Here is a 22,321-nt window from a genome sequence, read left to right on the forward strand (position 1 = left end):
CTGTACCCATGGCAGTGACACTGTACCCATGGCACTGATGCTGTTCCCATGGCATTGACACTGTACACATGACAGTGACACTGTGCCCATGGCAGTGACACTGTACCCATAGCACTGACGTGGTGCTGATGGCACTGACACGGTGCCCATGGCAGTGCCCATGACACTGATGCTGTACCCATGGCACTGACACGGTGCCCACAGCACTGACATGGCACTGATGGCACTCGGTGCCCATCACCTCCCTGAGCAGGGTGCCCACAGCAGGTGCTGCCCTCCCCAGAGCTCAGCCCATGGCTGTGTTTGCGTGCAGTTCCCTCCCATGGCATCATCCAAATCCCCTGTCCAGGGGAAAAGCTCAGCCCAGACAGGACCAGGACCCCGTTCTGCTGTGAGCACCCAGCTCTGCACAGGCATGTGCCAAGCCCTGACCCTGAGCAGAGGGGCAGGAGCAGGATAAACCCACAGCCAGGGCAGGCTGGGAGCTGGCAGGGCACCCACCACGGTGACAGGGACACCCAGACACCCTCCACGAGGATTTAAAAGCTGGTTTTGTGTAGGAGTGACAGGGGCACGACAGTGGGGACGGACAGAGATGAGAGATATTTGAAGCCAGGGCTGGGAACTTGTGGTTTATTGCAAAGGGCCTGGGTGCAGGGCCCTGCTGGGAGCTGCCAGCCACAGCTCAGAGCAGGGCACAAAGAGGGAGAGAGATAAGGAGAGTGGTAAAGAGCATTAGAGAGAGAGAGGATGAGAGGATAAGAGAGTAAAAGGGTAAGAGAGCAAAGTTCCCATTACAATACCATAAATCTTCTTCTGTGCTTAATATTCTGATTCTCACTAACCAAACTAGTCCAAGATACAAATCCTACAGCATTTCCATACAGCCTATAAGAATCATTACATTCCCACACTGGGTTACATTTTAAACCCTAAAAACTCCTCTTTGGGCCCTTCTGCCAAGCTGGCAGGGTCTGCTCTGAGCCTTGGGCCTGTCTGCAGGCAGAGGGGATTGTTTGATCCAAAGGGGATCACCTTCAGCTGGCCATGCCATTGTTTCCCTGTTGTTCAGTAACTGAGGGATCTCAAAGCTTGCTTTCATTTCAATCTCCCTTATATTTCCATATTCTCAGAATCTTTTGCCAGGCAATCATATTTATAAGGCTTTCCTGTTTCATCTTCCCCAACAGTTTTGATCATTTAGGGGATGCGGAATCCCTTTGCAGCCCTGCTGCCAGGCAGGTCCAGCACGTCCCCTCACATCCCCTGGTCTGTGTGTGGCTGTTTGTAAACCAAGAGTACAGATGACAGAAAAATAATGAAAGCATTTTTCACAGCAGATCCTTTTGTCATTCCCTTTTTTTTTTCTTTCAGTCCCTGGAATAAAGTGCTGCTTTTAAGCCAGCAAATCTTTCAGCTGTAATTAGCCTGGGCATTCAGAATTGAAAATTAAGAAATGGTTAAAACAAAGAGAGGGAAAATAGCCATTCATAAAATATATTGAAGATTGTAGGTTTCAAAAATGCCCTCCCCAGGGAGACCTTTCCCACCATAAAAGATTTCAGTCAAGACAGATTGGGAAGGAATTTGTATAAAATTGTGAGCTTTTATTCTCACAGGTCCCAGTGTGGGCCCCTGTGCTGCCCCCACCTCCTGTACCCATCAAGTGCCACATCCTGACAAAATCTGTTTTTTCCCTCTGCTGAACAACACTAAAACATTAAAATAGGAAGAGGAAAAGGCAAAATCAGTCTCTGAATCTCCCAATTACACCTTTGGCTGCCCCAAGCACCAGCAGCAGGGGCAGGTCAATCCTGCAGAGCTCCACACTGCATCCCACACATCCTGGAGACCTGTTGAAATCTATTACAGACCTTTGATCTCTTCCCACAAGAAGGATTTTCTGAGGAGAGGAGATGGGATTAAGCAGGAACAATTTTCCCAGAGCACTCTGTGGGGTTTTCTTTTCCCCCCTTCTCTGCTTTCTTTTAAACAGAAGATGCCAACAGCAAAGATCCTCACAAGGTTTTGGGGCTGTCAGCTCCTGAATGGAATCCATTCCATCAGTCAAATTTAGCTTCTATCAGGAGCAAATACTCAGCATGTGGCAAAAAAATCTTGCAAAATGGAACTGTTAAATATTTAGGGCAGATGACAAACAATGTGTCATAATATTTGTAGAACTGCATTTGCCATTCAATGCCTTGTCTCAGTCAAGGCCCCAATTTTTGGAAGCATCAATGCAAGAGTGAGAAACAAGTTGACTGTTGGTGTTTGGCTACACTGTGAATGGAAAACAGGATTTAATGCAGGTTTCTTGTGCCTAATATATGCTACATACCAGTTGGGTATTAACATTTATTAGCTGCGTCTTAGCAATGAATATTGGAGAAAAATTTAATTAACATGCAATAATTGGCATTTTAATTCAGCTTGGCAGGTCTGTGTGCAGCCAATGGGGTCTCCCAGTGCAGAGCTCAAAGATTTGCAAAATCCAATTTACCTGGGAAGACAATTTTTTTCCCAAAAGACGAGGGTTTGGTTTCCAGCACCCTGCATTCAGTTTACAGTGAATTTTCATAAATGAACCATTGGGACCCAGTTTGCACTGGGATGAATTGGAAGAATGTCACTTGCTCAGAGGAGTCTCTGCTCCCCAAACTGGGGAGTGTGTGCAGGGGGACATGGGGCCAGCACACAATAAAGAGAAATCCAGAGTATTTTATCACCCTGCAGGCTTTATTAGAAGCCCTGCACAAGGTGGGATTTGTGTTTCAGTGTGGCCTCACTCACTGCTCTGTATCTCACCTCAATGGACACCCCAGATCCCTCCACAGGGCAAGAAAACCCCACAGAAAATACTCCCAGCCATGCCACCTCAACCCTGGATTACACATCTACAATAATTTGAAGCTTTCAACCCCTTTTTTCCCCCCATATATTGCAGGGTAACACATGCTCTCAGCTCAAAGCACAGCCATAAAAGTGACATTTGAGTGTGCCTGATTTATCCAGCCTCAGTGATTGCCAGGACACATCTGCTGAGTTTAGGCTGTTCCAGTGAGGTTTTGAAAATTAAGAAATGGGAGGAGAGGGTTGGGCATGGGGGGGACCGGAGGCACAGTCCAGTCCAGCTGGCAGTGGGGTGGCAGAGAGTGGAGGCTGGAATTGACACCATGGTTGAATTCTGGGCAGCTCATTCACAAATCTGAGCAGGTAAATAATGCCAGGGAGCCCAGATACCTGGTGAGGTGTCCCATAGTGGGAACAAAACAAGCACAAGGAGCCCAAAGCTGCCAGAGAAATAATTTTGCAGAGAAATAAACCACTCAGAGCCCGTGGGAGCCTTTCCCAGCCAGGAGGGCAATGATGGGACGTGGTGTCACTGGGACATCAGTCCCTAGGGGAGTTCTGAAGCTGCAACCCCACTGCTACTTTGGGAGATTTGCATTTCCTGTGAGCTGAATATTGTGTAAATTAAAAGATTCGTGGCATTTTCCTCGCCTTTATCTTGATAGGAAATCTGTTCCTCTGAGATTATGATGCAGCTTTTCTTTTCTTTTTTTTTTTTCAATTAATTGAGCCGCTTAAAAAAAAAAAAAAAAAAAAGGCAAGCAAGCCCATTTCATTTTAATCATGTGTTATGCAAATTAGAAATTTAAATATCATTAAGGAATCTGTTGCTAACTTAATTTATTTCTGCTGTAGCAGCACGGAAGGCTTTTGATCTGAGATTAGCGCTTTGATCCGCTCCCTTGGCCGGGGTGACGCCGCAGCGAACGCGAACGCTCAGATGTCAAACGTGCAACACCAGAACAGCTTGTTCAGAGCAAGGCACAGGAAACGCTGCCAATTAGGCCAAACAAGGAGGGTTTGCAAGGAGAATTTGTTTCTAGGAGGCGCAGTGTGGTGTCTGTGAGGGGACCCTCAGAAACAGCACCCAGCACCCTCAGTGTGGGGTTTGAGGATGAGGGAAGGGATGAAGCTGGCTCTGTATTCTTAGAAGGATGATTTATTATATTATGATTGATATGATATTATATTGCATTACATTACATCATATCATATTGTATAATATACATCATACTATATTGTATTATATAATACATATAATATCATATTATATTACATAATATTATATTATATTGTATTACATTATATTGTATTATTCTATTCTATTCTATTCTATTCTATTCTATTCATAATCTCAGATCAAAAGCCTTCCATGCTGCTACAGCAGAAATAAATTAAGTTAGCAACAGATTCCTTAATGATTACATTACATTACATTACATTATATCATATTGTATTATACAATACCATATAATATTATATTACATAATGTTATATTACATTATATTGTATTCTATTACCTACTAATATATTATTTTATATTACATTACATTATATCACATTACATCATATCATATAATATCAATCATATCACATCATATCAATCATATAATATCATATCATAATATGTTAAAAGAAATAATATACTAAAACTATACTAAAGAAAGAGAAAGGATATATCCAAAGGTTAGAAAAGAATGAATAATAAAAACTTGTGACTCCTCAGAGAGTCACTTACAGCTGGGTTTGATTGGTCGGTCATTAAGTAAAAATAATTAATATGGAACCAATCAAAGATACATCTGGTGGTAAACGACTTCTAGACCACATTCTAAAGCAGCAAACACAGGAGAAGAGGATCAGATAATTATTATTTACATTTTTCTCTGATGTTTATCAACTTCCCAGGAGAAGAAATCCTGGTGAAGGGATTTTTTCAGAAAATATCAGGGTAACACCACAGCCTGTTTTGTTCTGTGCTGGCCATGTCCCGGTGTCACTATAGGACAAAAAAAACCACAGTGTGCACACACTGCTGTTCTCAAGGTGAAAAAAGGGAAGTTTATTTTCTACTCCAACATTTATAGGTTTCCAAAAGTGACAGTGGATTGGAGGGTGACAGTGCCACCTCTCCAATGACACTTGACAAACCAACAGTCTGTGAAATTTCTTCTCCTCCATAAAAGAATGAAAAACAATGAGTTATTTACAGAAAGTGTGTGAGAAAGTTCATTACAAGAATGTAAACACCAGAAGGCTTAGAAAATCTCCAAAAATCAGGGTGACAACCCAGCCCGTGGGGATGAGCAGTGCCAGCATCCAGCTGAGGATGCAACAGGTCACCCCCAGGAGCAGTGACAAACCTTTCCAGACCTTCCCTATCTGCTGTTCATTAAAAACACAACCTGCCATGTTCCATTAATTCCTCATTTAGTGAGAGTAAAGTGCTGATACATACATTTTAGCTCCAGTGGTTTTAATCAGTTAATTTAACCAGAAGCATTAATAATGTATTGCTTTGCCACTTGACTGCTCATCTGTTAAGCAGCTTATACATAGAAGAATGTCACCCCCTGTGACATGAAGTGCCTAATTCAGAGCAAATGAAATAGGATTTTGCATATTCAATACAAAAATGAGAAAAGAAGGAGACACCGTCTCCTGGGAATGGCTCAGCCTGCTGTGATGGGATTTCTGTCCTGGCAGGTGGGAAATCCCTCCTCATGGGACACACTCACACTTTGTGCGTCTGATTTTCTGGTTGAATTCATTTCCTTGGCATTACTTAGCAAGTACCTGGCTCTGCCTCCTGCTGCACCGTGTGGTGGAACCAGAGGCACTGGGAATGCATCTCTGTCCATCAGCTCCTGCACCAGCCACCCTGGGGTCCCAGGGACACCCCCGGTGGGACCAGAGTGTGGGGCTGGGGCAGGGACGTGACAGCAGGACTGCTCCCACTCAGGTTTGGCTGCATCATGCAGGGTCACAGCAGCTGAAATAGAAACACTCCTGGTCACATTGGGGGACAGCAAGTTCCTGGACACTGGGGGTGTCCTGCCCAACCCACTGTGCCTGTCTCTCCTCTGAGCTCAGGCGGTGTAGGAGTGTCAGGGGTAGGACAGTGGGAATGGACAGAGAGCAGAGATCTCTGCAGCCAGGGCTGGGAACTTGTGGTTTATTGCAAAGGGCCTGGGTGCAGGGCCCTGCTGGGAGCTGCCAGCCACAGCTCAGAGCAGGCTGAGAGAGGAGAGGGGGAGAGAGGGTGAGAGGGGGAGAGAGTAAAAGGGGTAAGAGAGCAAGATTCCCATTACAACACAATAAATCTTCTTCTGTGCTGAATATTCTCATTCTCACTAACCAATCCAATACAAGACACAAATCCTACAGCATTTCCATACAGCCTATAAGAATCATTACATGACCACACTGGGCTACATTTTAAACCCTAAAAACTCCTCTTTGGCCCCTTCTGCCAAGCTGGCAGGGTCTGCTCTGAGCCTTGGGCCTGTCTGCAAGCAGAGGGGATTGTTTGATCCAAAGGGGATCACCTTCAGCTGGCCATGCCATTGTTTTCCAGTTGTTCAGTAACTGAGGGATCTCAAAGCTTGCTTTCATTTCAATCTCACTTAGAGTTTCCATATTCTCACAATCTTTTGCCAGGCAATCATATTTATAAGGCTTTCCTGTTTCATCTTCCCCAACAATGGGGGATTCAAGCTCCATGTCCTGCCTCTTCCCAAGGATATCCAGCAGCAAATCCAGCCAGGTGTGCTGGGGAGCTCAGGAACACCCAGACCCAAGCCCAGGGTCCTGTCTTCAGCCCCTGCTTGGCTCCATTTCTCTGTAGGGCACCGTGGGCACAGGGAAAGCTCCTGGGTGGGCAGGTACATCATGGGCTCCAATGGCCCCATGAATCTGGGGTCATCAGCAAAAGCAGGTGGAAATGCCTTGGACCTGAGAGTCAGGGAAGCTGCCAGGGTGGGAGCAGCTCAGGGACAGGCTGGTGCCTTTTAAATTCACACAAAAGAGACGCAGAGCGAAGGCAGGCAGCGTGTGAGCGCCAGCGATGCAGACACACCGGCTCCGAGGTTAATCCCTCCCCACATTCCAGGCAGCTCCTGCTCCTGGGTTTTTAGCAATCAGCATCCAGAGCGAGGAGCTCCCGTGGGCAGGGCCAGCTCAGCCCCGAGCCGGGGCTCTCTTGCGTGATGCGCGTTGATGAAGCCTGAAATTGCTTTGGATCCGTGGCTGTGCTGCATCACATTAAGCAGTGCCACGCTGAAGTGACAGGGCCAGTGCATGATCAGCAGCAGTTGAAGGGGACAGGGACTCGGATCCTGCCGCTCTGTCAAAACCCAGAACCCACTGACAGAACACGGGAATTATTTTCAGCTCCTTCCCAGAAGGTTTGTCTCAATCAGTTCACAAGTTGCGCTCACTGCCTTGGCGTGGAGCAGCTCTGTGGTCCTGCTGCAGGGCACATCCCAGGATGCTGCCTCTGACACACAGGGCTGGATGGGAGCCTGTGGAGGGCTGGGGCAGGGATCCACTGCACCTCTCTGCCAGCAAGGGCTGCCCAGGAGTAATAAGGGTTTGGAGGGGTGGGAGCCCCCAGAGCTCCTGGCGCTGCTTTCCTCACTCATCAGTTTATAGGAGTGGGGTTGTTTCTGTTTGGGGACCAGGTGGCATCAACACCAGACCTGGGGGCTCTGCTCTGGGCTGGGCTGAGCACAGGACCAGATCCTTGGGGCACCTCCTGGAGCATTTCACTGCAGCAACTCCTTGGAGCACAGTCCTGCAGCTTTTCACTGCAGCAGCTCCTCGGGGGAAGGTGCAAGGAGAGATTTCTTGTGAATAAATCTGTCGTTGCTTTCTGTAGGAGTGTCAGGGGTAGGATGGTCAGGATGGACAGAGACAAGAGATCTCTGAAGCCAGGGATTGGAACTTGTGGTTTATTGCAAAGGGCCTGGGTGCAGGACCCTGCTGGGATCTGCCAGCCACAGCTCAGAGCAGGCTGAGAGAAGAGAGGGGAGAGAGGGTGAGAGGGTGAGAGCATAAGGGAGTAAAAAAGGTAGGAGAGAGAGGTTCCCGTTACAATTACCATAAATCTTCTTCTGTGCTGAATATTCTCATTCTCACTAACCAATCCAGTCCAAGATACAAATCCTACAGCATTTCCATACAGCCTATAAGAATCATTACATTCCCACACTGGGTTACATTTTAAACCCTAAAAACTCCTCTTTGGCCCCTTCTGCCAAGCTGGCAGGGTCTGCTCTGAGCCTTGGGCCTGTCTGCAAGCAGAGGGGATTGTTTGATCCAAAGGGGATCACCTTCAGCTGGCCATGCCATTGTTTTCCAGTTGTTCAGTAACTGAGGGATCTCAAAGCTTGCTTTCATTTCAATCTCACTTAGAGTTTCCATATTCTCACAATCTTTTGCCAGGCAATCATATTTATAAGGCTTTCCCATTTCATCTTCCCCAACAGCTTTCCCTTTTTGTTTTGCTGATGTTTATTGCCCTCTGGATTTCCCTGCTCTCTCTGCATCCTTATTATTGCACCTGAGACTGCCACAGTCCCCCACCATGGGCAGGCTCTGGGAGCTGAAGCTCCATTCCCAGGCACAACCTGGTGCTCCAGGGAACTTTCTTTCATTTTTATCTCATTTTCTATATAATGCAGCTGTATAAACAGCAGCTCTCAGGGGACCTGGACCATGACAGTGAGGTTCTCCCCACTGGATTTCTCAGCCAAGCAGCAGTGTCAGGTTCTCTAAGCCTTCCCAGGGTGGCAGCTGTGTGAGGAAGACTCTGCATAGATTCTCCACTCTCTGCCTCAGGGAAATTTAATACACACTAACTTCTGTGTACCTGTCTTCATTGGCCCATTTGCTAATACTGTCCCCAAAATAGAGTGATTTGTCCTCAGAAGAGGGCAAATCCCATACCTCAGAAGGCAACAGCAAAAACATTTTATAACCTCAGAGAAAAAAAAAAACCACAAAAACACAGCTCAGGGCATGGAAGGGCTGTGAGAGGGAAGGGGAGCTCCCGTGTCCCTGAGGAGCTCCGCCAGCTCCATCCTTGGTAAGAGCTGCCTCAAACCAGGTATTTCTTCCTGGATGTCACATGGAAAGAGGCTGTCAGAGCTGTCTAAATGTGTGAACAACACTGTCAGCGGGGGAGAGAAAAGTGTTATCAGAAATAGTTGTTCTTCAAAGCGAAATAACTCCGTGATTTATAAGGAGTAGAAGATAAGAGATCACACCGCACGCTGGGGGCTGCTGGAATTTTCTTTCTGAGAATGAAAGCTGTTTGTTTTGGTAAAAAGCAAAAGAGGGGAGAAATAAAAACCTAAAATACTTTGACTTTCTTGACTTAGCTCTTGACAAAGCTAAAAATAACTGCACTGGCACTGAGCCCATGCAGCCGTGTCCCGGGATCACTGGGGCACTGGAGGAGGGTTCCCAGCACATTGTCCAGGTCTCTTTCTGGCTCATTCCTGGAACCATTCCCAAGGATTTCCAGCACCATCCCTGGGGACAGAAGGATGCAGGGCAGTTTTGTGGATGCAGACAGAGCTGGGCATGTTCTGATTGCCATCAATGGGATTTTAGGTGTTCTGTGGGATCCAGTTTTACCCTGAAGAGAGGCTCAGGTTCTGCTGCTCTGGTCTAAACCCTAAGGGAGTTTCAGGCATTTCCTCTGGGATCTCATTTCAGATTTTGAAAACTCCTCACCTTAGCGGTGACGTCGAGGTCATCAAATAAAATAACATAAAGCAGTCAGACACGAAGCTGATTGTAATTAGTGTGTTTTCCCATACGCTGGCTGACATTCTCCAGGGAGCAATTAGTCTGCTTTAAGAGTAAAAGACAACTGAATAATTATTTAACCTGCCTGGGACTGATTTTAAAATCCAAGAAGTCAGATATAATAATGGATTGCTTCATCAAAAAATATGTTAAATAAGTGATAAGGGTTGAAAGCTTTCATCAGCAGCTTGTGTGAGGCATCTCCTACAAGGCTGGCTCCCAGTCCCAGATCCCACTGCACCAAAGATGGCATAAAAAGGTTTCCAGAGAAAAACAGCTATGCAGACAAAGTCAACCTGAATTGATAAACTTCAGTGCGTGTTGAACAGCACCTGGTGCTGCAGTGGGGAGTCCTCGGGCTCTATTGACTGGTCAAGGAGCAACACGCATAAATCAGGCAGCAAATCCTCTCATGAACCTCAGGAGGATGTCACAAAGTATGACTGACCTTGTCACAGCCATCTTTTATCTCTCTGCCAAGCCACAGGATGGGAAGAAAGAAGGAATGAGGAGCTGAGACCTGCACAGACAGGAAAGAGTGGGAAAGGCCAGGAGCACCACACAACATCCAGTGATCTCCAAGACATGGGATCTAGCTTCCAAAATAGGTTTAGAGAGGGACAGCAGCACTAAAGGAGCTCCAGTTTAACTCTCTTGGGTGGGATTTGTGGGTATGAGGTGTATAAAAGAGAAAACTTTTGTTGTGAGCTTTTCACACCCATTGACTCTCATCTCTGAGAGGGAAGCTGCTTGAGGTTTCTGCCCAAGGCCCCTGTGGGATCAGCTTGAGCTGCCCACAGCTGTCCAGCCCTGCTCCTTCATCTCTCCTGCTGAGGCTTTCAGGGTCCCCTGGGGTCTCCCAGCCTGGCCATCAGCCAGCTGATGTCACACCCCTCGTGCTCTCAACGCCACGAGCCGAGCGTCTCCATTTTGCTCAAATGGAAGAACTGCAACAATTATTTTCATAATTAGCTGGCTTTGCAAATTAATGCCAGTTATGCTGTGTAATCATGATGAAGATTATGCATTAATCAGCTGTTTCAAGCCAGTTATTAGGCTCTTTAAATAATGATGGGAGTGAACGTCTCTGAAGGAGCGGCGCGCAGCCAAGAGGGATGTGGGGATCCACAGGGGTGTGCCAGGCACAGATCTGACATCAGGGGCTCCCAGTCTCCCCATTTTCTGAGCAAACACCAGGCTGGGCATGCCCTGGCTGCCCTCAGCACCTCAGGAAGATTCCCAGTGTCCCAGAGTATTCCCAGTATTCCCAGAGTGCAGTTTTGGTGAGGTTTCTAGGATGAGCGAAGAGATGAATTTGACTCTATGTTCTCAGAAGGTTGATTTATTATTTTATTATATATATTGCATTAAAAGAATGCTATACTAAAAGTATACTAAATAATAGAGAAAAGGATAGATCAGAAGGTTTAACAAGAATGAATAATAAAAACCTGTGACTCTTTCTAGAGTCCTGACACAGCTAGACGGTGATTGGTCATTAAGTAAAAACAATTCACATGTTTAGATAAGCAATCTCCAAATCACATTCCAAAGCAACAAAACAGGGAGAAGCTGAGGCTTCCAAGAGAAAAATCCTGGCAAAGGGATTTTTCAGAAAATATCACAGTGACACAAGAGTATTCCCAGAGTACTCCCAGCCCCATCAGTTTCTCCCAGTCTCACCAGTTTCTGAGACAGCACCAAACTGGGCATGCCATGGCTGCCCTCAGCACCTCAGGGAGATTCCCAATGTCCCAGAGTATTCCTGGTGTGCTCCCAGCAGTGGGAAATACAGAAATACAACCCTGCTGCCTGTCAGCTCTGTCATTGCCTGGTCCTGAGCTCAAGGTGCTGGGTGGCTGCACAGAAAATTCTTTCCTGCCAAAAAGCCTATTATATCCAGCTGGATGTCTGGAACAGGAATTTATTTAGGATCAAACACCAATAATCCACATTCCCAGCCCTTCTGTATTATCTCATAATAAGACATGCTCCAAAGCAACTTTGAAAGTGCTGGGCTGGGAGAAAGGCTAATGCCAGCTAGTGGATAATCAATGTAACATTTACCAGTTATCACTTCAGGACAATGGTAGAAAACAAAAAAAAAAAAAAAAACTGGCTAAACAGCCTGGACAGTGAAGCTTTGAACAGAGAGATGGGGTGAATCTCACACTCACTTCAGTTTTGTTTATTGTGTATGATTTAATATTGTAGATGAACTTTCTTCTGTCCTAAGAAAGTTAAGTTGAGCTGCCAGCATATGCAATCTTTGATGTGGATGAATAATTTTCTTTGCACCAGTCAAAACCCAAATCTTTTGGCACAATCCAGTGAGAATGAGGCACGTGGACAATTCTGTTACACTCCTGCCTACGCTGCTCAGACTCTGTATTGAAAACCTGCCCATGAATGACTGGCTGAAAATCACGTGAGACTGAAATGACACTCCAGAATGAGCATTCAACCTCTTTTTTCTTTATTCTTCTGCCTATTACCAAAATTAGCACTGAGCTCAGTGTTTTTTTGTAGCAGAGACATGCAGGAAACAGCTCAAACTTATTTTATGTCTATGAATGTAAATTAATTCCCACACTCACTTCACAACTGGGGACAGGATGCACAAAGACTGCAGAGGAAGAGGAGGAAAGGGACTTGTCACGATCAAGGGGAGCAGAAAGTCAGAGGGGTTTTGCAAATCCTTCTGTTTCTTTGCTGAGAACATCTCCAACCATCACTCCTGTGCTTCACCCAGTCCATGGCTCTGATCACATTTCCAGGAGGACACTTGGCCATGGCTCTGGCCAAACTGGAACTCCTGGCCAGCACCAAACTGCCACAAAACTATAGAAAATGTGCTCAGGCTGCTGGAGGAGGATTCATGGCATTGCCTGAAAGCCAGCAGGGCTGAGCAGACATCTGTTGTCTACAAGAAAACATTTGAGGACTATCTTAAATTGAAGAGGAAAGTTTTTCCTTCTGCTAATGAACCCTGAGACCATCTGTTACCAATTGTACTTGCTTATTTCGCTCATTCATTAATTATTTTGGTTTGCTTTTGAATAAAATACGAGCAAGGTTTGTGTCATTCTGTGGTTCTGTGAGGGGCTCAGGGTGGTTCCTGCATCTCAGAGACAAGGACACTTCATTACATAACCCGTGCCTGCACCAAGTCACTCCAATTAGAGTGGCTGTCAGTGGGAACTGAGGACAAGACTCACAGACACAGAGCCAAGAAACCCAGCCATGTTGTGACATGAGCTTGTTGCCCTTGGGGAGGTGTAATGGCATTAACAACTTTTGAACACAGGAAAGCTGCATCTGAGATGTGCATTACTGAGCAGAGGAGCTGTAGGGTAGGCAAATCCAGAAGTCTCTGCTGGTCTGAATTAAAAACTTGGAGGGCTAAACACGAGGAACAATAAAAAAGGGGAAGGGGATTGAAAATGGCACTGAAAATTGCCAGCAGCAGCACTGCCCTGCCTGTCTCCCATGCAAGGACCAGATGAAAAATAAGTGATAAGGGTTGAAAGCCTTCATCAACAGCTTGTGTGAGGCATCTCCTACAAGGCTGACTCCCAGTCCCAGATCCCACTGCACCAAAGGCCCCCCAAACATGGCATAAAATGGTTTCCAGAGACAAATGTCTATGTAAACAAAGTCAACCTGAACTGATAAACTTCAGCATGTGTTGAGGCAGGAGGATTTCAAGAGGAGGGCAGTGCTAGTTTTGTACCCACTAACTCGTCAGAGCACTTCCCATGGTCTGGTCCTAAAGTTTTATGGCAAGCCACTTATCTAGCTCATAAAAATATTCCAAGACTTTAAACAACCTCTTACTGCCCCACAAAGCTGCCAGCCTGAACATTCTCATAGACCAGGATATAAGAAAAAAACTGAGTTTTCATATCTTCATTTCAGTGCAGGACAGGTCCTCAAGCAAGCCCTGCTCCACCTGCAAACATTCCAGGAGTTTTCTCATCCTCGCTGCATGAATTTCTGAAACAAGCTGTGGCTCAAAGGTGGAATTTTTTGTCTTGCAGGAGGAATCTTTGAGTACGCAGATGGCCCCAACACGCAGGTGATGAGTGCTGAGGAACAAGCCTTCAGATTCTCCGCCAACATCATTAACCGGAACAGAACTTTGCTGCCCAACACAACCCTCACCTATGACATCCAGAGGATACACTTCCACGACAGCTTTGAAGCAACTAAGAAAGGTAAGAGCAGAGCAAACTTCTGAGCAGCTTTGTGGCCATTTATTCAGCAGAAGAAAGGTCTGGTTTCCAGACCAGCAGCTTGTTCTGTTCTGCTCTCACCAGTTATCTGGATGAGAGCTCCGGCTGGAGCTGACCTTCCAGAGGCATTTTAATACAAGGGGAACAACTACCTTTTTTTGCCTCTGAAACCTCAGAAAACTCCTTTCAGGTTTGCTCTAATCCTGAGCAAAGGTCTGGAGGCCATGCCTGTGTTTGTGTCGCTGCATCCCTGGCAGTGCTCACATCCATCGCGTGGACGTTCTGTTCTCTTCACAACAGTCACTTTTGATTACTGGATAACAGCAGCACACTTGAATTGCTGAAGGGGAGGGACTGCACAGCAAAGGCTGCGAGCTGGTGACCTGAGGGCTCGTGGAGTTTGATTCTGGCTGGAGAGAAAGGAAACCTGCTGCCTGAGCTGGCAGCTATTGGAGGGACACCAGCAGGAGGGAGTATCAGCTCCCAGCCAGCCCAGTGACCCCCTGTCCCTTTTCAGATGGTTTTGTGGTGGAGGCTCTCTCAGAGGAGCTTGGCACTCCTCTGTGCCTCTACCCAGCCCCTTTTCAGATGGTTTTGTGGTGGAAGCTCTCTCAGAGGAGCCTGGCACTCCTCTGCACCTCTACCCACCAGTCCATACCCACCTGGCATAAATCGTTCTCTCTGTGCCCAATCACTGCTGTAGTTACCTAATATAAGTGCTGGGTCAGTGCCCACAAGTGTCTGGGCTGTGCCCATGGCTGCCCCATGCTTAGCCCCCCACAGGCTTTGCTGACATCCCTGCCTTCCCCCTCCAGCCTGTGACCAGCTCGCTCTGGGGGTCGTTGCAATATTTGGACCTTCCCAAGGCTCCTGCACCAACGCTGTCCAGTCTATCTGCAACGCCCTGGAAGTGCCCCACATCCAGCTCCGGTGGAAGCATCACCCTTTGGATAACAAGGACACTTTCTATGTCAACCTGTATCCTGACTATGCTTCCCTGAGCCACGCCATCCTGGACCTGGTGCAGTACCTGAAGTGGAGGTCGGCCACCGTGGTGTACGACGACAGCACAGGTGGGTAAGGAGGGGCTCAGGGAAGGAATCCTGGAGATTTTCTGTCCTGGGACTCTGTGGGAGCTTTTCCAATGAACCCTCTCGAGAGCCAAATGGTGTCCCGTGCAGTGATGGGTTCTCAGGAGTTCTACACAGTGCTGTGGAGCTTTCTAAGCATTTTATTCTTAAAGCTCTCAGCAAGTGGGGCCGTGAGCTGGCATGGAGGGGTTCATTGGCATGGGGTGACCATCTCAGCCTGGCTCTTTTGGCACTGTGGTGCCCCTCTGTAACAGAAAAGCTGCATGGAGGGAGCAGTTCCCAGCTAAAACCAAAAGCAGTTCTGGAAAGTTTTTTTGTTTTCTGGATAATTCTGTAACACAGAGCTGGCAAAGTTCTTCACGTAAGGAAAGCTGTTGACAGTTAAACAAAGCAAAGTGCTGCGCAGCTCTAGATATAGACCCCCCAAAAAAACAAAAGCCACATTGGATAGCCTGTCCAACCTAATTTCACTAAACCAAATGGTTTCTTTAGGGGAGGGCTGATGAAAACACAGTTTGACATTCCTGTTTTGCAAATGTGGGTCACAGTATGTTCCCTTTGTGGCATATTCTAATGTGTTTCTTCTGTGCAGAGGGACACACTCCTCTCTTCTCCTTTGCAACAGGCATCTGCTGAAATTCTCCTTGCAACCTCAGATTCCAGTAATTCCTGCTCAGCTGAGTCCACCATGGCTCTTTGCCTTGTGCAGGAAACAGAAATGAATTCTGAGGGTAGTAGGAAGTTACGAGTTGTGATTAAGTGACCGTTACGATCTACGTGACTCATAAATCCAAGCGCATATTCATTTTTGCCTTTTGCTACTGTGCATGGTAAATATGCAGATTTTAATTTGTTGTGCAGCTGATTACCACATCCTGTCCTTTCTCAAGGGCACATCTGCTTAAGGAAATCTTTTGTGATCCCAGAGGTTGTGAGGTTAGGACCAACCTATTGTTCTCCCCTTCCTACCCAGTGCAGGGACCCATCCAGCTCTACTGGCTGCAGTGGTGGCAGGGAAGCACTAGGAAAAGCCATTCTGCCCTAGGACAGCTCCTCTGGGGTCAATGGTTGATGTGTGGCACCTTGGCTTTGATTATGGATGGATGGATGGATGAGAGATGGATGGATGATGGATGGATGGATGGATGGATGGATGGATGGATGGATGGATGGATGATGGATGGATGGATGGATGGATGGATGATGGATGGATGGATGGATGGATGGATGGATGGATGGATGGATATCAGTCCTTATTCCATTCCATGGAGAACAAGGGAAGCACTGATGCGCTGTGGCCCAGCAGTGAGGAAGGCAGCCCTGTAACACTGTGGGTTTGTCTCTGTGTGACACCTGAAGGCCTGATACGGCTGCAGGAGCTCATCATGGCCCCGTCCCGCTACAACATCCGCCTGAAGATCCGCCAGCTCCCGCTGGACACCGACGACGCGCGGCCGCTGCTCAAGGAGATGAAGCGGGGCCGGGAATTCCGCATCATCTTCGACTGCAGCCACCTGATGGCAGCTCAGATCCTCAAGCAGGTGAGCAGGGGGCCAGCAGGACACCAGGAGCCCATGGGTGTGGGGTGGCCGTGATGAAGAGTGGCACTGCCCTGGATGCAGCATTACCTTGGGCTGCAATCCACAGCCACACTAAAAGCTACAGCATGTCCATCCTCCAAGGACACTGCTGGATTTCTACAGAAAATAGTGTTTTCACTGAAAAATTGGAAGTACCAAAAGTGGCTGTGGGTGAGAACAAGGAAATGTTACAGGAGAAGAAGGGGCTGTGCTGAATGCAGTGCCCAGCCCAGGCTGGTGCTGGGCAATTCCATGGCTCTCCCTGCAGCTGCACAGCCCCAGTCTTCTTCCCTCTTCCTCCTTCTCCCTTCATTCAAGCTGGTTCTCCCAGCCAGGAGGGACTGCATCCCCTGTCCCTTCCCCAGCAGCATCTGCAGTTCTTGGACTTTAAGCCAGATGTCAGTGATTTTCCACTCATTTGGGCTCCCTCCTTTCTTCCTCCACTGGAATTCTTGCAGCTCACCCCAGCTCCTCCTCATTCCCGAGTGCCTTTGGATTTCAGGATCAATATGAGGCAGAGGAAAAGGCTCTCACAGAGATGCTAAAAACCAGCTGGTGGAAGTGTTGCTCCTATCAGCCCAGCACAACACCACCACACAGATTAAATAAATCCCTGAAGGGATGAGAAAGCAAGCACAAGGCAAGAGCCTTCTCCTGCAGCCTGCTTGATGCAAAATGAAGGGAAGTGCTCAGAGAACTTGGAAAGCCTGGGAGGGATTATTATGGGAAGCAATAGAAGGGGCTCATTGTCTCCTGCCAGTTATTTTCCCGTGCTGGTTGTGTTTGGTGCTGCTCACTTATTATGCAGTTTATTATAGTTTATTGTGCCATCTGCTCAGCTCATCACCGCTGGTGCAGAGTGAGGAAGATGGAGGAGAGGGGGGACTAGGGGAGACAAGTCTCTCTAAGTCCTTCTGGCTGGGTTTGTATGTGTTGGGGTTTTGTCAGGACCTGAAGCCATGGATTTCAGCTTAGCAATAAAAGACAGTGTATTTTTTACTCAGAGAAATACTGATGTATTTTCAGAGTCTGGGAAGTTGCACAAACCCAAACCACAGCCTGACTGTTCTCTGCATGCCTGGCCACTCTGGTGTGTAACATCAGGCAGGTTCAGAGCAGTGCACCACGACCTGCAGGTCACTTGCATCTGCTGAAGACTAGGAGGTGTAAAAACCTTATATTTTCCTCACTTTTCTACCTGTAGCAAGAAATGTATGCCTAGAGGTGCCACTTTCATTTCTTTTCCACTGAAAGTACGAGCTAGGCAAAGTCATCTCCTAGAGGAGGGGAGTCTGCTTCCCTTCACAGCAGCAGAACAATGCACAGAATAAATAATGGACTAAAAAAAAAAAAAAATTGAGGGAGGCCCAGCATTCTGTTTATGGCAGAATCAGTAATATTAATATTTTATTGCTATTATGTGCCTTTTGTAACATTTTAGTCACTACACCAGTCAGCTCTGCAGACATTTGGCTGGACCGAGTCCCTGGAGTCTCTTGGCCCTGCTGCCGCCCCCACGGATGGCAACAAGGTTCTCACAAGAACCTTGGTAAAATTTCCACTCCTTGACATTGAATTTCATTGCACATCTTCAGAAGACACAGAAGGTTTGAGCACCTACAGCCTATGCTGGCTGAGCAGTGCACATACCATCGTGCCAGTCAGGATCTTGCTCTCCAGGGATTCAAGGTTCCATGATCAGCACAGCACTGATCATCTGGGCAGGTTTTGAAATTGGAGTAGTAAAAAATACATGGATTAGTAATCCATGAGTAACACCACATGAACCAGCTGTACAGATGGGACTGTCACCTACTGCTCCAGCCTGGGTCTCTTGGAGTGACCAGACATCACACCATCCATTATTTTGCTCTCTTGGAAAAAAAATAATTGTAGGAGCCTATCACAAAGTGAGTCCTGATTGTGAAGCTTTACTGTTCTACCCCAGATTATCCATCCTCCCTCAGTTTTGGTCCCTTGCTGTCACTCCAGGTCTGTTCCCAGGCTGTCCCGAGCAGTCTCTGTGCTCCACAGGGCACAGCTGTGCCTGTCAGCTCTGCCAGAGCTCCTGCTCTCATCCCAGCCACTGCCTGTGGCTTATCCACCAGGATGATCATTTATTCATTTCCCCACAAACCCAGATGCATCCTGCCCCAGGCTGCCAGGGCTGGGAAGCTGCAGCTTTCTTCTAACAGTGGGTTTGGGTTCCTCAGGTATGGCCAGAGTGATCCAGCTGTAGAACATGAACTGGGATCATCTCATTATTTGCTCCAGACTGGCTCCCCATCACTAATTGGTGCTTCCCACACTGAGGTGCCATTCCCTGCTTCAGCTCTTTGCACCAAGTTGGGCAGGAGGGAGAGAACTTCATTGCAGCCCCCTGGATGGACTGACCAGACTGGGGGACAGGAATGGCCACAGGGACAGCCCCCAGATTCTCTAAAAGCTACTTCCAGAGCAGGAAACCTGGGGTGAAATCACACTCTGGAGTGACAATATCTAGGCTTGCAATCCAGATCCTTTTCTTTTCCCTTGTTTTTTTGACATCTCACTTCTTTTCAGACTGTCACTTCCTTCCTCGGAGGTAAATTCCGCCCTAGTAATTTTAGCAAAAAACCAAGGGAAGCAAACATTTCCTGGGGGGACTTGAAGTCACTTTCCCATCAGTGGGGATTTTAAAGTGCTCTTGCATGTGTTTTCTCCAGAAAACATGCTCACACAGTCAGTATCCCAGCCAAACCCACAGGAATCTTCCTATCACCAGCTACCAGCTTCAAGGTGACCTTTCTCATAGACTGAAATGTGCTCCCCCCATGTTGTGAAAGGTCTGGACATGGTCACCCAGCCAAGGCCCCTTCAGCCCATGGTTGTCCTCTGAAAGAGCTTCCAGGACATTCTGTTCTCTCCAGTGCTCAGTTATGCAAATCCCAGCAATCTGCAGGAGCCATCCTGCGTGTAGGGGCTGGCAGGGAATCTCAAGTTGTGCTGGCCAAGGGCACTCAGGACCCTGATCCCCAAAAGCTGAGGGACAGGGGATATTCCCACTCCCCATCCTTGTGCCGAACCTTCACTGACCCATATTGTATTTGCTCCTGGTAAAACACCTCAGAAAAGCAATTAGTTTCTTTGTTCTCTTCTTTTTTAGTAAATTGCTCAGGCAGGACTTTTAGGCTCCTGTCCAATTAACTATCCTTAAGTTTGAGGTGAAGTTCTCTAGGTCCTATGAGGTGTCTTTTCACCAAATTGAGGAAAGAAACTTCTGGGCTTATTTCCTTTTTAAGGGGACAAAGGATAGTTTTGTCACTCCATCAACAGAGAGCACATTCCTATACCCTGGCACAGCCAGGGACACCCAGTGTCACCCAGAAATGCCACCAGCCCTCATGGCAGCTGCACACTGAGGCTTTGCCACGGTTTCAGAATGGTTTGAAGACCACAGGTCTGCTCAGCTCAGAGCATGTACCTCTTGCTGATAAGCCTGGCTTAACTGCTCCATGGCCTCAATCCTGAATCCAAACTTGGTATTTCCAGTTTCTTCACTGCTCCATGGCCTCAATCCTGAACCCAAACCTGGTAATTCCAGTTTCTTCACTGCTCCATGGCCTCAATCTTGAACCCAAACCTGGTGTTTCTGGGTCTCTCCTGCCACATTGATCTATGAGCTCTGAGTTTTATGTTGCATGGCTGTTCTTGTATCCCTTTACTAACCCCTTTTCCCTCCTCTCCTTAAGGCTATGGCAATGGGGATGATGACAGAATATTACCACTTCATCTTCACCACTCTGGTAAAGTATCTGGCTGTGCACACACCGTGTACACACTGATGGGTGTGGGATGTGAAAAAACACAGAAAACAACCTGTGCACACTGATGGGGCTGGGATGTGGGTGGGATGGGTATCTGATCCTGTGTGCACTGCACTGCAATGGGGTGGGAAATGCAAGGAAAGGGAGACCTGGGACCCTGCCAGGAGGAGAGGGCAGGGCTGGAGCTGGAGCTGCAGGTCAGGGTCAGACCCCCAGGCTCTAACTCCTCTGCTCTGCATCACTGCCTGAGAGTTGTCAGCCCCACCTTTTCCTGCAGGATGGCTCCCCTCTCTTGGATGAGGAATTCGGGGAATTTTTGGGGTATTAATTTTAGGAATTTGGGGACTGAATTGCAGGAATGCTGGGAATTTTAGGGAATTAATTCTGGGGATTCCGGGGATTTTGTGAATTCCCATCTCTTCCTGCAGGATGTCTCCCCATTCCTGGATCATGAATTTTGGGACAGAATTTCGGGAATTTTGGGGCAGTCCCTCCTTTGGAGTGCACAGATGTGGGTTCTGGTTTTATTTTCCCTCCCAGCCACTTTGATTTCAGTGTAGCTCCCCACACACTGACAGTGAGCACAGGGAGAGTGAAAGGCTACAGTTCCCATGCAGGATTTGGTGGGGCCCTGATTGAGCAGGAGCTGGGGATGAGCACCCAGGACCCCTCTGGAGGCAGGAGCAGCCCTGCTGTGGCTCAAGCTTCAGCCCTGCAGGTTTATTTTGCAGGAGGGGAGCTCAGCCTGACACTAACACCCCTCTGTTAAACATGGGCCAGTCTTCTCTGCCTCTGGGAGGCATTTGGCTTTCATGGCGGGGTCACTTTTGTCTCCATTTAAGATGCTATTGTCTAGTCTACTGTTGAATTTTGTGCGATTTTGAAAATCCAATTTATCTTTTTTTTTGCCTTTAGCAAAGAAACAGATGAAACTAACCCTTAAAAACTACAAAATTTATTTTTCAAATGCAAAAGACATTTTAATTACCCCTGCTGCCATTATCTATTCCAGGCAGCTTTAAGCATTTCCCAGATAACCTCCTATTAATCAGCCCCAGCTGAGCCTGGAGTACATTTCATGTGTAGGTACAGCCTGGAGGTGGGAAAAGAGGAATTATAATAAATTAATAGATAAGCAATCACAATTAATGCCACTTTCCTGAAATAACAGTTATATCATGGGAAAGATATTTTAATCTGTCATTCCTTAAGGCAATGTTTTCCTAGCTTGCAATGCCTGTGCTTCAGCTTCCCCAGTACGAGACCCATGGGGTGCTAATGAATTAGTCTATTATGTTATACTGAATGTTTCTAAAAGGTCCCCAGTCAATACTGAGCACAGTGTATCAACACTTGGCATGAAATGCTTCAACATTTTGCTCGGCAGCACGACTACAGTTCACTGACTCCAGCAAGAAGAGCCCCATCAGCCTTTTCCACCACAGGAGGAGCAGGAGGAGGATCTTTGATGAGCACTGGTCCCTGTCACATTTTTACTTCCAAATTTTACATCCAGATAAATGCAGATTTTATATCCAAAGCCCTGAAGGGAACACCCCAGATCTCCACCCTTGTGGGGGCTTTGGATGAGCTATGCGGGTCTAAAAGCTGCATTACAGGTTTAGTCTCAAAACACATGGAAAACACTGGTCCTAATGTGACATTTTGGTGAAGTAGAAAGGGTCTTTCCTTTTGCAGTCAGAACATGGGAAACCAGGTGTTAAAATCTTAATGGGAAGCAAAAAATAAGATATTTTTAATTTTGTGTTTGGTATCATCAGTCACCTTGTAGTTCTCTGTCCCTCTTCTTCAAGGAAGAATTCTCATGTTTTAAGCCAATATTACAGAAAGTATTTTTGCAATTTCTATATTTTTCTTTTTTTTTTTTTTTGGTAGAAAATAAAGCCTTTTTCTGGAGATAGAACTACACCTTTATCAAC

At 47.0% G+C, this 22,321-nt stretch overlaps 1 protein-coding gene across 1 annotated transcript in view; it reads left to right on the forward strand.

Moving 5' to 3' along the window:
- The window catches only part of GRIK3 (glutamate ionotropic receptor kainate type subunit 3), a 126,029-nt gene that overhangs the window by 59,638 nt on the left and 44,070 nt on the right, over positions 1-22,321 (forward strand). The window contains exons 2-5 of the mRNA XM_058819929.1: positions 13,710-13,886; positions 14,720-14,977; positions 16,355-16,536; positions 20,307-20,360. Of these exons, the coding sequence (XP_058675912.1) occupies positions 13,710-13,886; positions 14,720-14,977; positions 16,355-16,536; positions 20,307-20,360 (671 nt within the window). The remainder of the gene's footprint in view (positions 1-13,709; positions 13,887-14,719; positions 14,978-16,354; positions 16,537-20,306; positions 20,361-22,321) is intronic.

Source organism: Ammospiza caudacuta, chromosome 25 (assembly GCF_027887145.1).
Source record: "Ammospiza caudacuta isolate bAmmCau1 chromosome 25, bAmmCau1.pri, whole genome shotgun sequence".
NCBI lineage: Eukaryota > Metazoa > Chordata > Aves > Passeriformes > Passerellidae > Ammospiza > Ammospiza caudacuta.